At 43.2% G+C, this 18,937-nt stretch overlaps 1 protein-coding gene across 1 annotated transcript in view; it reads left to right on the top strand.

Annotated features, from left to right (window-relative positions):
* apba2b (amyloid beta (A4) precursor protein-binding, family A, member 2b) overlaps window positions 1-18,937 on the top strand; it is a 70,605-nt gene that overhangs the window by 35,012 nt on the left and 16,656 nt on the right. Inside the window, exons 3-5 of the mRNA XM_029639025.2 lie at window positions 10,306-11,659; window positions 14,938-15,018; window positions 18,742-18,781. Coding sequence (XP_029494885.2) covers window positions 10,328-11,659; window positions 14,938-15,018; window positions 18,742-18,781 — 1,453 coding nt within the window. The 5' untranslated portion in view covers window positions 10,306-10,327. The remainder of the gene's footprint in view (window positions 1-10,305; window positions 11,660-14,937; window positions 15,019-18,741; window positions 18,782-18,937) is intronic.

An 18,937-nucleotide genomic window follows, 5' to 3' on the forward strand; every position in this document is an offset into this window, starting at 1 on the left:
CCACTGCACTTTGTTCTCTCTGTGAGAACTGAGGCCTTTTTCACTCTGCCCATGAAGAGTTTCTTACTTCCTTTCAAGAAGGCATTTAAATTCATCAGACCTAAAGCCATCCATTGTGAGTGATACTGTTAAAGACTGGTACTGTTTAAGACTTGGAGATGGGAGTGAAATGTGAAGCATATATTAAGCAGACCAGAGCATTACAAACACACAGCTAGCCCAGATACTTAACCCGCCCAGTGTGCGTGCTCTGTGGACTATTGGCCTCAGACAAATGAAGGAGGAGATTCTCGGCGAATTTCTCCTTTTTAAAGTCTCATTTTTCCAGCTGACTACGTTTCATGACTTTAATGTAGTCTTTAATGACCCTGGCATGCTTGATAAAGCAAGCCATTAAAATGTGTTGTAAGTCATCAGAAGAAGGGGTACAGGCCCATTAATGCTGCTCTCTACTCTCCTCTCTGCTTTACATTTAGAGGACCAATAGCATCTAGAAATACCGATTTGGCAGACTTGATTTGTTCCAGTTAAATACCATGATGATGTTTGCCATCCCATCCCCATGGCATACATCTTAAATGATAATGGGCTTATTAGTGATGATATCAATATAGGGTACAATTTATTTGTTCCAGTGGTAAAATCCATATTGCAATACTTATCAGCCAAAGATATGCTAGAGAGTTACTGTAGCTAGCGTTGGAAAGCACCCTCTTCTACTGACCCTGGAAAAACACTGTGGGCTCTACTTTCTTCTATTTTACCATTGTTTAAGCCTGTAGGGTTTGGTTTCTGGAATAAACACTGGGCAGCACTTAAGGGGCTTAAGGCACAGCCATTAGTATTCCTCAGGCCTCTGCTCCTCACACAGGTGCCTTACTGAATGCCTCCCTGCCTCCTCCGCCCTAAGGCACAGGAATCGGGAGAGACCCGGTCCCAATTTGTCAGCCAAACAAGGAAGGCATCACAGACTATTTTGAAGCTGTAGCTCATCCACAGATGTACTTTCAGTAAGTATCTTCATATGAGGAAGCCAGTGAGTGCTCCTTCCCAGCTGAGTCTCTCATATCACTTTATTGAGATGCGGCACAGAGTCTGAGCGAACCGGGCTCAGCATCATCTCACGGGGACCAACACCCCCGCCTGCTTATCACGCTCTCCCTTGTTCAGTTCTCTGCTCATTACCACTACATTCACTTTCAGGACCGTGTTCATTCTAGTCGTGTGGGTACTGGTAGCTTATACTGTACCAGCAGTACAGTGGAGCAGGGACTGATAATGACTGTACGGGTCCATGCATTATAATTATATTATGACTGAATCTCAATGTGCTATGCCGGGCCAGTGGCAGGGTGAAATTAGTGTGTCTCAACTATACCATCACCATTTAATTAATTATTTATTTAACTAGGCAAGTCAGTTAAGAACAAATTCTTATTTTCTATGATGGCCTAGGATCAGTGGGTTAACTGCCTTGTTCAGGGGCAGAATGACATATTTGTACTTTGTCAGCTCGGGGATTCGAACTTGCCACCTTTCGGTTACTAGTCCAATGCTCTAACCACTAGGCTACGCTGCCGCCCCATCCAACCATGCCCTGAGGCTGCTGCAGTCATGTAGGTTCACCTCTGCACTGGGACCTCAGCTGGTTCACACTAATGACAGCTTTCTCTCTATCGCCTGCAGAAAGTTGTGTGCCTGACTGGAACTCAAGGGCCAGACAAAGGGCTCTAAATGTAACAAACACACACACACACACATGCACACACACTAAGGCTGCTGAAGAGGAAGACGAATCTTCCCTCAACACGCCTACCTTGCTTCCTGTGTATGTACATATAGTCTACTATAAATCTACATGTGTTTATTGATCAGTCAATCCAAGATTTCACCTGGAGTGAAAATATTTCAAGGAAAACCATGTGAACAATGTTCATAGTAAAGAAGTAAAACAATAACCATGTTATGATGGTGCAGGGAACATACAGTTTGTATCAGATATCTGTCTATAGATCCTGTCTGGGGAGAAATTGGCCTCCAAGGAGTTTTCACCCAATCAGGTGCTGTGTGGCACCTATTGTTTTATTCATATCTCTTACCCAAACATATACCGTGGGGCAAAAAAGTATTTAGTCAGCCACCAATTGTGCAAGTTCTCCCACTTAAAAAGATGAGAGAGGCCTGTAATTTTCATCATAGGTACACTTCAACTATGACAGACAAAATCAGAAAATCACATTTGAATGAATTTTTATGAATTTATTTGCCAATTATGGTGGAAAATAAGTATTTGGTCACCTACAAACAAGCCAGATTTCTGGCTTTCACAGACCTGCTGTCCACAACCTCAAACAGTCACACTCCAAACTCTACTATGGCCAAGACCAAAGAGCTGTCAAAGGACACCAGAAACAAAATTGTAGACCTTCACCAGGCTGGGAAGACTGAATCTGCAATAGGTAATCAGCTTGGTTTGAAGAAATCAACTGTGGGAGCAATTATTAGGAAATGGAAGACATACAAGACCACTGATAATCTCCCTCGATCTGGGACTCCACGCAAGATCTCACCCCGTGGGGTCAAAATGATCACAAGAACGGTGAGCAAAAATCCCAGAACCACACGGGAGGACCTAGTGAATGACCTGCAGAGAGCTGGGACCAAAGTAACGCCTACCATCAGTAACACACTACGCCGCCAGGGACTCAAATCCTGCAGTCCCAGACGTGTCCCCCTGTTTAAGCCAGTACATGTCCAGGCCCGTCTGAAGTTTGCTAGAGAGCATTTGGATGATCCAGAAGAAGATTGGGAGAATGTCATATGGTCAGATGAAACCAAAATATAACTTTTTGGTAAAAACTCAACTCGTCGTGTTTGGAGGACAAAGAATGCTGAGTTGCATCCAAAGAACACCATACCTACTGTGAAGCATGGGGGTGGAAACGTCATGCTTTGGGGCTGTTTTTCTGCAAAGGGACCAGGACGACTGATCCGTGTAAAGGAAAGAATGAATGGGGCCATGTATTGTGAGATTTTGAGTGAAAACCTCCTTCCATCAGCAAGGGCATTGAAGATTAAACGTGGCTGGGTCTTTCAGCATGACAATGATCCCAAACACACCACCCGGGCAATGAAGGAGTGGCTTCGTAAGAAGCATTTCAAGGTCCTGGAGTGGCCTAGCCAGTCTCCAGATCTCAACCCCATAGAAAATCTTTGAAGGGAGTTGAAAGTCCGTGTTGCCCAGCAACAGCCCCAAAACATCACTGCTCTAGAGGAGATCTGCATGGAGGAATGGGCCAAAATACCAGCAACAGTGTGTGAAAACCTTGTGAAGACTTACAGAAAACGTTTGACCTCTGTCATTGCCAACAAAGGGTATATAACAAAGTATTGAGATAAACTTTTGTTATTGACCAAATACCATAATTTGCAAATAAATTCATAAAAAATCCTACAATGTGATTATCTGGATTTTGTTTCACATTTTGTCTGTCATAGCTGAAGTGTACCTATGATGAAAATTACAGGCCTCTCATCTTTTTAAGTGGGAGAACTTGCACAATTGGTGGCTGACTAAATACTTTTTTGCCTCACTGTACAGTACCAGTCAAATGTTGGACACACCTACTCATTCAAGGGTTTTTCTTTATTTGTACTGTTTTCTACAATGTACACTGGGGTGGCAGATAGCCTAGAGATTTGAGACCTGGAAGGTTGCTAGTTCGAATCCCTGACCTGACAAGGGAGAAATCTGTTGCTCTGCCCCTGAACAATGCAGTTAACCCACTGTTCCTAGGCCGTCATTGTAAATAAGAATTTCTTCTTAACTGACTTGCCTAGTTAAATAAAGGTAAAATAAAAAATAAGAATAGTGTAGACATCACAACTACACATATGGAATCATGTAGTAACCAAAATAGTGTTAAACAAATCAAAATATATTTTAGATTCTTCAAAGTTGCCACCAGTAGACTGGTACTGTATATAGTGGCTTGCGAAAGTATAGGCATTTTTCCTATTTTGTTGCCTTACAACCTGGAATTAAAATGTATTTTTTTGTGGGTTTGTACCACCTTTCGCAGCAATTACAGCTGCAAATCTCTTGGGGTATGTCTCTATAAGCTTGGCACATCTAGCCACTGGGATTTTTGCACATTCTTCAAGGAAAAATTGCTCCAGCTCCTTCAAGTTGCATGGGTTCCGCTTGTGTACAGCAATCTTTGTCATACCACAGATTCTCAATTGGATTGAGGTCTGGGCTTTGACTAGGCCATTCCAAGACATTTAAATGTTTCCCCTTAAACCACTCAAGTGTTGCTTTAGCAGTATGCTTAGGGTCATTGTCCTGCTGGAAGGTGAGCCTCCGTCTCCGGGTCTCAAATCTCTGGAAGACTGAAACAGGTTTCCCCTCAATAATCTCCCTATATTTAGCACCATCATTCCTTCAATTCTGACCAGTTTCCCAGTCCCTGCCGATGGCAAAACATCCCCACAGCATGATGCGGCCACCACCATGCTTCATTGTGGGGATGGTATTCTCGGGGTGATGAGAGGTGTTGGGTTTGTGCCAGACATAGCATTTTCCTTGATGGCCAAAAAGCTCAATTGTAGTCTCATCTGACCAGAGTACCTTCTTCCATATGTTTGGGGAGTCTCCCACATGCCTTCTGGTGAACACCAAACGTGTTTGCTTATTTTCTTCTTTAAGCAATGGCTTTTTTTCTGGCAACTCTTCTGTAAAGCCCAGCTCTGTGGAGTGTACGGCTTAAAGTGGTCCTATGGACACAGGCATGGAGGTGCAGTAAATCCTCAGCAAATTGTATTACGTCTCTGCCTGTTAAATTGAAATCATGCATCATAGCACTGCAGTCTGATGTGATGTGCAGGAGGCCCTGTGTTGGGGATCTAAAGAAATGTCTGCATGTGCCTAGGAACAGGGCAGCTTTTAACAAGGCACACCAAACGTTCTGTTTTTCATAATACTGTAAATATTGAAGGAGACATCTCCTAACAGTAGGAATCATTACAGTGGTAGGAGTAATGATGCACCTACTTATTTAAGACTCTCAGGAGCAATTCCCCGATTTTGTTGATCCATTTTACGATTGATTTATCTGTTATTCTGTTCATATCATTCAGTATGTATCATCCTTTTGTAGGTGCAAAACACCTTCTTCTTGAACCGCTTTGAACCTCCCCAGTAATACAACTAATATAAAACCTTTTAACACCTCTGGTTCTTTGTGCTGTAGGAGAGAGCGGTGTTGTGTGTAACTTTGGGGCAAAGCAGACGGGGTTGGCATAGATTATTGACACCATGTAAACTATATTTTGTCTCCAATATTTATTGAAAACACAAGTACATTTGCACAATGAGCACTTGTTGTCTCTCAAATTCTTTCTAACAGTTGTTGGTTAGCTAGCGATATTTTTTTTGTCATATTAGCATAGACGTGACATTAGTAAAAACACCTCAAAACATGACGGATGGGTATCAAGAACAAGATAAAACTAGCTGAAACGAGCCACTTACGATTCCCCACATGGCAGCTTCTTGTCATTGTTGCAAGCTATCTGGCCATCCAGAACCATAACAACATACTGCCTTCTGCCCCATTGAAGGAGGCGCATTGTTTTCGTGACTTGTTAGCTAACCCGTCTATAGACACTTCCATTTCTTTTGGGTGTCTGTTGGTCATACTTTACCCTATACAGAACAGTGGTGTGTGAGACTGATCTTTGAACATGATCCTGTCATGTGTGGAGTGGAGGTTTCTACAGTGGGTGTTGATCAATATTCTGATAGGTTTCTCTATTGCAATGTGAGCCAGATGCAGTGCCAGTTGAAAGGACAGAGAGCTGCAACGACAGCGAAGGAAGCTGAAAGGACAGCGAAAACACACTGCAGCTTGTTTGGAAAGGAAGTGATTAAGCCATCCTATTGGGGTTTACAAAGGAGGTGTTTTACATATCTAATCAAATAAGCGCTGAAGTGCAATTACTAGTGTGATTAGGGCCAATTAGTTGGGATCCATTTCACTGTTGTTGCGTGCAATACGATATAGGCGCTGCCAATGCCACTGTTTCTGTTAACACCAGTCTTGCTTGAATTCTGTCCGTGCTGTACTTCCAGCAAGCTATAGGCTCATTTAAATATATCCAGTAGAAGATAAACATGATTGTTTCCTTGTTGTCAAGTTAAGTGTTAGAATGGTTGGGCTGCTGTGAAAGAAGCAGATTAACCTCCTCCACAGGTAGAATACAGTAAGTCATATTAAGAAAAGCATGGGCATGGACAGTAGGTGTGTTACACAAAGATACTGCATAAGCTCCTATATCACGAGGGAACAGCCATAGAGAAACCGCTTTGATATTCCTCTCTTGACATGCATGCATATTAGAATGCCCTAATTATAGGAAGCACATGGGAAAAAAACGTATATTTTACTGTCGTGCTGTTTCTGTGCGCTTTCCAGTCATTTCCTCACTGTGACGCTCATTGTCACTATTCTAATTAAGGCTGCTTGTTCAAGAAGGACCAACTGTGATTTGTACCAGGGTTTAGTCGTCAGGCCTGTCACATGTTTTCCTGTAATCAGATGAGGGAGACTTGGGACTTGGACACAATAGGCATGTGGCACTGGCTGGTGTCTGGATTCACATTGACATGGTGATGTGTCGTTCAGGGGAGGACATCTTTGTGAGAGGAGTAGTCTATGGGGAAAAGGTTGAACGGTATGTAGATCATTCTGCGTTATATTTCATTTTGAATTAGGGGTATACCAGGAGACAGAATACAAATTGCCCTGAACAGGTAGGACAGATTCCTTATGTATTTGTTGTGATAGGTCGTCATTCACATGGTAATGTATTCAAATTCAATAAAAGCTGTCAAGTCTGTAATTCATACGGCCCAGCCCAAACAAAGCAGAATTTGGGAAAGCTATTTGGGGACTGGGAGGATTGAATGATTCACACCTCAGAAATTCTATTGGTAGACACACAGACACTCTGCACATACAACATCGATCCAGGCAGACAGAATACATTGAAGGAGAGGTAAAACATACACACTCTTGGTGGAAACACTCAGTCAGTATCCAGGGGTCATGTGGTGGATTTATTCAGAACCAAACAAAGAGATGGTGAAAGGTCATTGGTACCCATAGGAGGCAGTTACTCTTAGCCACTAATAATTGCCCATTGGGAGTGGCAAGGCGGGGCTGGGCTGGCTGCTAGAGGATGCTGGAAATAATAGGGGGAGCAGAGAACAGGGAGGAGCGTAGAGGAGAGCAGCTGGTGGGGGATGGGGTAAGAGGCAGGGCAATACGCCTGTATCACTACACGCCTGGCCCTCTTCAACACTACTACTGCTCAAGACCAGAGACAGAGGTAGGACATATAGTTCCATGTCTTATTATTGTTGCTCTTTGAGTTTCTGCCAGTCAGTTATCTACCGCATGTTTCAACTATCACATTTCCTATTGTACCAACTATAACGATAGAAAGCTGGGTTGAATGGGGAATCATGTGTTCTGTACATGTGTTTGAACTTGCTCTCCCCATAGACTTTCCAGTGAGCAGCTTCTTTGTCTAGCAACAGCATCAGCAGTATTACTCTGAGTCAGTCACCTGAATGGATGGCCATAATGTGGGTTGTGACTGTGAATGTGTGCTTTTGGAGCTACACCTCGTCCACGCCCAGACACAGCCTCCTGACGGACAGGGAGGTGGGGAGGAGGCCTCTGCCTCCCTGTGGATGCTGGAGTGGGGATAATTAACCGTTGCAATCACCTGTGATGGCAAAACGTCAATATGGGCAGAGGGAGAGAGAGAAGAGGGGGAAGGCACAACAAAAGCCCCGCAGAGAGCAGCCAGTTGTTAGTGGCAACTGGTGGAGATGAGACCGGTGGAAAGAACATAGAGGAGAGGAGGAGAGAAAGTGGGACACCAGGTCACTCTCTCTTTAAATCGCAGTATTTTAATACTCATCTAATATTTTTGTGCCGGCACTCGTCTTCACAGCCTTGTGTGTGTGTGTGTGTGTGTGTGTGTGTGTGTGTGTGTGTGTGTGTGTGTGTGTGTGTGTGCGTCCTCTATTAATGGCTTCTCACGTGACTTATACCGTCCCTTCCCTATTTGATAGCTTTTTAATGAGATTGTTGAAGTTGTTTAGGGCCCTGCGTGCAGAAGCACCAGAAATACCCCAACGTAATCTCTCCCAGCTCTCCTCGTGGCCGCACCCTAGCAATGATTTGAGCAATCGGAATTAGGAGAATGATCCAAATCTCCCAGGCGAGCCTTTCTCCACCCTGCTGTGTGCAGATCAATACCAGTGCAGATACTCTGTGAGACTGAACATTTCACCAATCTCTCCCGATCTAGGAGTGAATATTCACCGGCCTCTGTGTAGAGATGACCTCCAATTTGAGTATCGATTGTATGACTGTCAAAGTCCAATTAGCTTAAGGTAAAGGCAGGCTCCCTCTTTGTTTCATTCTCTTGCCTCAGACGTTTGTCCGCAGGCCAAACACAACTCAATGCAAAGCGCTGTATTGAGCAGAGTTCTGTATTGTGCCAAGGCTAATGCAGTAGTGCTAAGTAAGCACTTAAATGTGGGTGTGGGTAAGCTACTCGAGAACCTGTCTGCCTCCAATAGCAGTAATTGATCAGGTCTTTCAGTGGTGAAGAGATCCTGTGTCCAGTCGCAGGTTCGAAGAAAGAGAGAGAGGCTTTTGTGTTCAGCAGGGGAATCAATGTGCATCAACCATTTGTAAAGGCATTGATGCTATGTTAGGATGAGTTAGACCTAACTTAGAGGTATGCACAGAGCACAGACTCTTTGTTTTGTCAGACTAGTTCTCCTGATCTTTACCACAGTGAGGTGCACATGATGGTTTGGAACGGTTTCCACACTGAGATCAGTGCTTCTACCATGCTAGTTGTAAGATGCTGGGGTGTGTATGTGGTTAAAAGCCTTTTATTCATTTTATTATACTTTTTTTCATGTAAGGGGTAGATCAGCTTTACTATTGTAGATAGATTGGGCCTTCCATCAATGTAATTGTCTGCATCCTTTCCAATCCCCCATATACTATATATATATATACATTTTTAAATATAATATTTTACTTTATTATTTTCCCCTAAGGCTACCACCCCTCCCCTAATCTGAGTAAACTAATGGACAGCAACTCTTAGGTTTCTACTTCCAGCTTATAAATACTATATACATTTTACCGACATAGTATATTTTTACAACAGTTATCTTTTGTTTGTTTTTAGTCTCATCCTTCAGCTACCCTCCCATCTATCTCTGAACACCATCCAGTTGTGATTTCTATTTGCCATATATTTTTCAACTGTGCTGTGGTGTTTCACAAAAGCTTTTACACTTTCTATTCTCAAAATGTCTAAAGATTGTAAATTAAAGATAAACATTTTTGCTAAGAGTATTATACTGTTGATTGACTATGACATTTCAGATCACTCAGCAGTGCTATCTGCAGTCCTGAACCTGTGACCAAAAACAAGCTACATATGGACAGTACCAAAACAAATGATCTAATGATTCTGTCTCTTTGCAGCAAAATCTGCAGAGCTGGGATGGTTGTATCCTCCATTTATATAACATTCTATTGATTGCATGAATTTTGTATAATCATTTAAATTGAAAAAAATCTACGTGTTGAATCCTGCGTTGTTTTGTGTATCAGTTCAAGATCCATGTGCTATGGAATCGGAACATCAAAAATCTCTTCCCAACTACTTTGCGATCTATATGGCACAGCTGTCAATTTCTGGTCCTTAAATGAACCTGGTATACTTTTTTTATTCATAACAATTTTCTTTTAACCAAGTATGGTCTTTAATGCAATGCCGACAGACAAGTATTTTACTTTCTCCCCCTTCCACTTGCCTATTCCATTTTTGTGGTAATACTGAAATTAGTTGGTTGTAATTTTGGGTAGAGCAGTTGTTCAAAAACCTTTATTGGTTCCCTCACTACGTCTTTTTGTTTTGAATGTGATGATGAAAAACTAAACAACCCACCGTGCCTTTCCTTCCTTCCTGTCAGTCATAGTGCATCTGTAATTGGTCCTAACAGGTTTTCACAGTCGGACAACAGAGTGGTTAACTCTCTCACTGTGTCTATTAAGCTCACTCACTGGGGGGCATAACACTTACAAAACTTTTCATCTTTGTAGCCTTCCTGCACTGTATTTAATTGAGCTGTTGTTTGTGATGATTGCACTGTAGCAGTGTAGCTCTAATGGTGTGGTTCTCTCTTTCTGCGTTCTGTAGGACTGAGGACCATTTGAGATGCATGGCCTGTAAGCAGCCAGCGCCAGCGATGGCTCATAGGAAGAGGCCAGGGACCAGCGGCTCCAGCTGCAGCATGGTGGAGCCCCCCGTCCGGCCTCCCTGCCCCGCCGCCTACCCCCCAGAGCAGCACGACCAGGAGCAGGCGGAGGGGCCGGGGGAGGAGGAGGAGGAGGAGGTCCACTACTGCCGCCAGCAGGGCCTGGAGCCAGAGCTGACAGACAGCCGGCCAGACACACCTACTACACCGGAGCCGCAACACGAGCATGAACACAGCCATGACCACGATCACCCAGACTGCCTCGGCCATGATGACCACAGTCACAGCGACGACCATGCAGAGTGCCATGGCCACGACCGCGAGCATGCAGACTGTCACGATCACAGTCATGGCGATGTAGACTGCCACGACCACGTCCACAGTCACATCAATGACCACGACCATGCAGGCTGCCACGGCCACCGTCACGACCACGCCGACAGCCTGGATGGAGACTCCAGCTCTGACTATGTGAACAACACCTCAGAGGAGGAGGACTATGATGAAGGTCTGCCGGAGGAGGACGAGGGCATCACCTACTACATCCGCTACTGCCCTGAGGATGACAGCTACCTGGAGGGCAGCATAGACTGCAACGAGGGCGAGGCTGACTATACCGCCAGCACCGTGCAGCACGTCCGGGCTGAGCCCCCGGGCGACACAGACGAGTGCCAGGAAGCGGTGGAGGAGTGGGTGGAGGGAGAAGGTGGGGTGGAGGTGGGGGAGGTGCGCTGTGAGGTGGTGGAGCAGGACCCAGATGAACAGATCTACGACGTCCTGGACCACCACCCCCACCCCGCCGCCGTCCTGCATGAGTCCCCCCCACCCACAGAGGAGGAGGAAGAGGAGGAGGTGAGAGCTGGGGTTGCTTACACTGGGGACTACTATGGCCCAGAGGAGGAAAATGGGAACTCCGTGGTTCACGAATCACGGTCTCCATACCGTGGCCGTAAAGTGGTAGTGGAGGGGGAGACTGGGGAGGAGGCGGAGGAGGACATTGACCAGATAGTGGCAGAGATCAAGATGAGTATGAGCATGGGTAGTCTGAGCAGTGGTGGCACTGACCAGAGCCCTGACGAGCTGGTGCAAGACAGTGTACCATGTGATTACCACCCTCCTGAGGCCCACGCCAAGCCTGAGCCTGCCCCCTACACCCCAACCCCACACCGCCACGACAGCAGACCCAAGTCCCTCAACCTCCCCTCCTCCACACGGCACAACAACCCTGAGCTCCAGAGGGGCTTCAAGGTTCGCTCCCGCACCCCGGAGGAGCGACAGCAGTGGGCTCAAGAACAGGTGAGAAGGAGAGGCCATTTTGATAGGTATTTTCTATACACACTCATTGAATCTCCTCTATTGAAATGATGTGAATGAAAAGTCAGATGTACAGTTTAGGTGATGTGCTGAGAAGGTTGTCAGAATAGAAATCCAACGTTAATCTCTCGTACAAATTTTAGATCAAGGACCGAGTGATCAAACTGATTTTCACACTTCATTTTTTTCAATTCAAAGTTTCTGATGCCTCTCACACTAATCTTCCGGATAAACATGACTCGATTTTGTGGCATTTACCAAAGTGTCCATTTTAGAAGCTCTATAACCAACACTTAAACCATGCTTCTCCTTTTTTACACTTTACCCAAGTGGGGGATGGTACAATGCCGTAAGGGGGACATCTGTATAGACTAACGTTATACATTAAAGGTCAAATCGTGGGGCTGCTTATATTTGTCCTGTTTCACACATGCACAAGTGTGTAACCTGTACAGTGTGTGGTGAAATGGAAATGCGTGTCCCACTCCCCCCGAGGCACCCTCGTAGAGTGGGGTCACGACATGTGTTTAACACAGCTGGAGACACAAGATGTACTGCCAGGCTATGTTCAGATTCTCATGCAGAGCTATGCCATTAGAACTGATTAACTTCTTATGGCTGCAATCTTGTAAATGGGAGTGATATGACAACAGCCAGTGAAAGTGCAGGGCGCCAATTTCAAAACATCAAAAATCTCATAATTAAAATTCCTCAAACATACATGTATCTCATACCATTTTAAAGCTAATCTTGTTGTTAATCCCACCACAGTGTCTGATTTCAAATATGCTTTACAGCAAAAGCACCACAAACGATTGTTAGGTCACCACATAGCCACAGAAAAACACAGCCATTTTTCCAGCAAAAGATTTTCCAGCCATAGTCACAAAAAGCACAAATAGAGATAAAATGAATCACTAACATTTGATCATCTTCATCAGATGACACTCATAGGACTTCATGTTACACAATACATGTATGTTTTGTTTGATAAAGTTCATATTTATCAAAATATGAGTTTACATTGGTGCGTTACATTCACTAGTTCCAAAAACATTGAGGGATTTTGCATAGCCACATCATTCAACAGAAATACTCATCATAAATGTAGATGATAATACAAGTTATACACATGGAATTATAGATATACCTCTCCTTAATGCAACCGCTGTGTCAGATTTCAAAAAAACTTTACGGAAAAAGAAACCCATGCAATAATCTGAGACTGCGCTCAGAAGTAAACGTCACAATAGCCTCAATGATGGCGTCAACATAAACAAGAAATTACATGATAAATATTCCCTTACCTTTGATGATCTACATCAGAAAGCACTCCAGGAATCCCAGGTCCACAATAAATGTTTGTTTTGTTCGATAATGTCCGTTATTTATGTCCAAATACCTTCTTTTGTTAGCGCGTTTGGTATACATATCCAAACGCTCATTCTGGTCAGCGTTACGTTGGACAAAAACTTCAAAAAGTTATATTACAGGTCGAAGAAACATTTCAAACTATGTACAGATTTAATCATTAGGATGTTAACATATAGCTTCAATAAAGTTCCAACCGGAGTATTCCTTTGTGTCTTGATGAGCAATGGAACGCAAGTGGATACCATGAGGAATAAGCGTGATCAGAAAATGGCTGACTGCCAGACATCTGATAGATTCTGCTCTCATTCACTCCCACAACACCGTAGAAGTCTCATTCAAATTTCTATGGATGGTTGACATCTAGTGGAACCCCTAGGCAGTGCATCATCATTAATATCTCAAGGGGATTTCATTGGGGACTCTGGTGAATACATACAAAGCTCAGATTTCTCACTTCCTGTTTTGATTTCTCCTCAGGATTTTGCCTGCCATATGGGTTTGGATATACTCACAGTCATCATTCAAACAGTTTTTAGAAACGTTAGAGTGTTTTCTATCCAATACTAATAATAATATGCATATATTAGCAACTGAGACTGAGGAGCAGGCCGTTTACTTTGGGCAACTTATTCATCCAAACTACTCAGTACTGCCCCCCAGCCATAAGAAGTTGATTAAAACAAGATTTGTGACAGGGGGATATTTATTATGTGTGAGGTGGTTGACAGGCAGGTTATTGCATTTGAGCTATAGTGCAGCTAGTGAGGTTGTTCCCTTCCCCCAGCCACAGCCAGACACCTTGAGCTCCCCTCTCCCATCTCCCATGCCCACTGCCGTCATTCAGATCCAGCCACACACACACACACACACACACACACACACACACACACACACACACACACACACACACACACACACACACACACACACACACACACCACACACACGCCTCTTCCTGTCCTCCACCAAGCTCATCTGTGTTCTACCATTCTCTCCCCCAGCCCTGCCAGATGGTGAGGTGTGGGGAGAGCCTGAGTATGGGATGGCAGCATGCTGATACCTACCTGCTCCATCGTGGTGTGCATGTGTGTAATGTGTGTATGCTTGTGGTTGTGTGTGTTCTCTTTACTGTGTTGTTGGAGAGAAATGGGACAGGCCACAGAACTGGATTATATTGTAAGCAAGCACATATTGTGCAGGAACAGTCACTGACGACAACAAATAAAAAATCTACTGCCCAGGTTAAATTCGGTGACTGTTTGTGATTTTACTCAGCAGTTGTAAATGTTTTGCTAAATCCTTTCAGCGTTCAGGTACTGGGATTAAAGGCTCACTGAAGTGTTTGAAAACATCAGATTCAGGCTGGATACTTCCTCCTTCCTCAGGGCAGGGATTTGTTTTATCCTGTCAAACAAATGGATATGATTCTTAACGAATTACTGTGTGCTCAAGCTGTTGTGTAGATGTTGAATACTAATCAGGACTTTGTGCGGTGCTGTCACTGTAAAAAGAAGGATTGTTGAGTTATGTAAATATGAAATGAGAGCAATTTCATCATCTTTGTCATGCTTTGCTAAGTAAATGTGAACTGTCATGGCAATAGCGGTACTCAAGTCAACATGTTATTGTGTGTGTGTGTAATTCACACAAACACGTGTTACTGATCTCAATTCATGTCTAGTAATTTTTTACCCCCCATTACAACTACTCTCTTTTCTTTGACCCATAGAGAAATGTATCGGACTTTACTACTAATGTTTGTTGGCTGTAGCTCCCTAAGGAACCGGTCCTTTTTTTCCCTTAATTTCTACTGTCTGCTTGGAAATTTATTATTAACTCTCTGTTACCCGCTGGTCCCTGTTTAACCCCTGGTTTGACCTCCACAGATGACCAACGGTGCAGAGCATCCCAGGAAACAGCAGCGTTCTGACCTCAACGTGCTGCTGGAGAACAACAATGTCCCGGAGGTAAACTGTCTCTGTCTGCAGTCCAAACTTATTGCGACAGATGATATAATGTGGAATACATAACAGTATTATTACTGTCCTGTGCTTGTCCTTCAGAGCCGGTGTGAAGGGGTTTTCTTCAGATTATTATCATACAGATCATTTATCATCAAATCAATCTTTATTTATAGAATTCAGACAAAAAAATTATAATAACAATGAAAATAAAAAGCTGTATCTCAGAGGTTAGCTAGCTAACATTGAACCTGGTTGGTTAGCTCCCAGCAGATTCATGCAGGGTAGTAACGACATGATTTGGCACTATGTTCATTGTTGTTTAACTAGCTAACGTTAGCTGGCTGGCTCGTTAGCTAACGTTATGTGATATGTGTGATCTTACACGTTGTTTTTACTAGGTTAATAGCTAGGTTAATTGTTTTCCTAGCTAGCTAGCTACATGTCTTAAGCTAAAGTGTACAACACCCGTTGAATATGGCCGGTGTCAGTAAACGTTGGCAAAAGAGCGGAACGAAATTGTTACCAGCGGGGCTGGTTAGGCTGTTTTCCTGTTATCCAGAGGTAAACTAATCATTGGCCAGAGCGTCAAGTGTGCGCTCTGAATGCTCCGAGGGGGAAACGAGATGGGTGGGGCTAAAGCTTAAGAGGGTGTGAACGATGTTGAATGGGTGTAGACAAAGAAGAGCTCTTCACTAGATACCAAAATGTTCAAAGGCCATTTTCTCAAAAGTGAGTTTACAAGTTTATCAACTTTCACAGCAGAGTTACTTCCCCATTGTTCCTCAAATGCAGTGTATGATATACCATTTTGTAGCTCTGAGTCTCTACTTTTATCCAAAGTAAAAAACACAATTTCAAATGTTGCTACGTAAGACTGTATACAGGTGGTGAGTCACATATTTACTACACAACAAACATAAGATATATATTTTTTAAATTATACAAACTGAACAACTAAAAAGCACCCTAAGGAAAAGAAAAGCTAAAAATGTGTTTTAAAATCTCTTTAGAATATGTCCACAGTTTCGCCCCCCCTCAGGTTCTCTGGCAGGCTATTCCAGAGGCTGGGAGCATAATAACTAAAGGCTGCCTCTCCATGCCTCTTGGTCTTAGGCTTTGAGATCATTAAAAGGCCAGTGCCAGAGGATTTATGAGAATCAATTAACTGTGTTTATGAATGACTTAAGTCCCTGTCTCCAGGTAACACAGTGTGGTTGTCCAGTTTTCTTAAGGAAATCACCACTGTTATTATTGTGGACATTTCTCTCAGGGACATTCTATACAAGGCTGCTAACCTCATCCCTCACTTCCATTGCTCTGAAAGGAAGGGAATTGGCTGTGCCCTTTTTTTGACTCTGTAGTCAAGTCACTGGTTGGGAGCAGCAAGCTGTGTGTTCACATCAGGGAAAATCACTCAACCTTGACCTGACTGTTCAAATGACGCTCTGTGACAAAGCCCTTTCTGCTCTGCGCAACCTCCATAGGAACCCTCTCCTCTGCCCAACCCAGTCTTATCACCCTAACATGGTTTTGTCTGGCCAGGCTGTCATTCACACACCACCACTAAGCCTGGAGAGCACAGCCAAACTGCAGAGCAAGGCACATCTTCACTTTAAAGGTCATCTAGTATAGAGGTCGACCGATTATGATTTTTCACTGCCGATACCGATTATTGGAGGACCAAAAAAAGCAGATACCGATTAATCGGCCAATTTAAATTAAAAAAATGTATTTGTAATAGTGACAATTACAACAATACTGAATGAACACTTATTTTAACTTAATATAATACATAAATAAAATCAATTTAGCCTCAAGTAAATAATGGAACATGTTCAATTTGGTTTAAATAATGCAAAAACAAAGTGTTGGAGAAGAAAGTAAAAGTGCAATAGGTGCTATGTAAGAAAGCTAACGTTTCAGTTCCTTGCTCAGAACATATGAAAGCTGGTGGTTCCTTTTAACATGAGTCTTCAATATTCCCAGGTAAGAAGCTTTAGGTTGTAGTTATTATAGGAATTATAGGATTATTTCCCTCTATACCATTTGTATTTCATTAACCTTTGACTATTGGATGTTCTTATAGGCACTTTAGTATTGCCAGTGTAACAGTATACCTTCCGTCCCTCTCCTCGCTCCTCCCTGGGCTCGAACCAGCAACACAACGACAACAGCCACCATCGAAGCAGCATTACCCATGCAGAGCAAGGGGAACAACTACTAGAAGGCTCAGCAAGAGTGACGTTTTGACGTTTGAAACGCTATTAGCGCGCGCTAACTAGCTAGCCATTTCACTTCGGTTACACCAGCCTCATCTCGGGAGTTGATAGGCTTGAAGTCATAAACAGCACAATGCTTGACGCACAACGAAGAGCTGCTGGCAAAACGCATGAAAGTGCTGTTTGAATCAATGTTTACGCGCCTGCTTCTGCCTACCACCGCTCAGTCAGATACTTAGATACTTGTATGCTCAGTCAGATTATATGCAACGCAGGACAGGCTAGATAATATCTAGTAATATCATCAACCATGTGTAATTAACTAGTGATTATGATTGATTGTTTTTTATAAGATAAGTTTAATGCTAGCTAGCAACTTACCTTGGCTTACTACATTCGCGTAACAGTGCAACGCGAGAAAGGCAGGTCGTTATTGCGTTGGACTAGTTAACTGTAAGTTGCAAGTAGGATCCCCCAAGCTGATCCCCCAAGGATCCCTCCGATTATTATGACCAATTAATCGGCCATTCCGATTAATCGGTCAATTTCTAATCTAGTATGATACGGTAGGATTTGAGTATTGGCAAAGCAACAGCTGGTGTATATTTGTGGGAGGCCACTATAGCATACGTGTACCTATATATATATATATATATATATATATATATACTAGGAAGTTGTTGCCCTTTAAGTTATTAAGTGGTTTGATAATGCTCCTGGGCCTTCCTCACAGACTGTAATGAACGGCCACACATATATCAGCCTGGACCCTCCATTTGAGTGGCATGTCTTTTAAGTGATGGTCATTACTCAGAGTGCTTTTTCTGTAGAAGTATTGATATACAGCAGTGTTTTACATCTAAAGAGTTAGGCATGTCATGACCCGACATGTTAACATGGACCACAGTTTACAATCAGGTCGATGCCATAAAGTTGTGCTTCCTTTTGATCTGTACTATACACTCTTAGAAAAAACGGATTCCAACAGGGTTGTTTGGCTGTCCCCATAGGAGAACCCTTTTTCGTTCCTGGTTGAACCAATTTTGGTTCCAGGTAGGACCATTTTTAGTTCCATATAGAACTCTCTATGGAAAGGGTTCTACATGGAACCCAAAAGTGTTCTACCTGGACCCAAAAAGGGTTCTTCAAAGGGTTCTCCTATGGGGATAGCTGAAGAACCCTTTCAGGTTCTAGATAGCACATTGTTTTCTAGGAGTGTAGCACACTTCTATGTATTCAGTTTTTGCATCGCTTCTTCCATTTTCTTCCTCATCTGTTGATGAATAGGGTTTGTATCAATTTCATAGGTTACTTTGAACTGATGTTCAAAAATGTTTTGTCGTCTTTGACAGAATGACGCTTTTGGAGTTTGTTGGTCTGTTGTTTGTTGTGGAAGCCGAAGGCTTTGCAGAGAGGCGGTTTTCCTTTCAGTTTCATGAAATGAGAATGCATATTTCATTCTGCTTGACTAATTCAGAGAGTTCAATCAAGATTTTATGTTTTTCAGGAAACTAAGAAGGCTGCATCTTTCCCCAGCTTTGTTGATGGTAAGGTACCTCTACGTCTGTTTATTTTGAGGATGAAATCAAGACAAAAATGAATCAAATTCACAACATCAAAAACAGATATTCCCTGTAAGAGGCTTATATCACTTTGGGTGCAGGAATCTGCTCATTCCAAGGATAGTAGATTTGTCCTTTAAA

This window comes from Oncorhynchus nerka, linkage group LG27 (assembly GCF_034236695.1).
Source record: "Oncorhynchus nerka isolate Pitt River linkage group LG27, Oner_Uvic_2.0, whole genome shotgun sequence".
NCBI classification, from domain to species: domain Eukaryota; kingdom Metazoa; phylum Chordata; class Actinopteri; order Salmoniformes; family Salmonidae; genus Oncorhynchus; species Oncorhynchus nerka.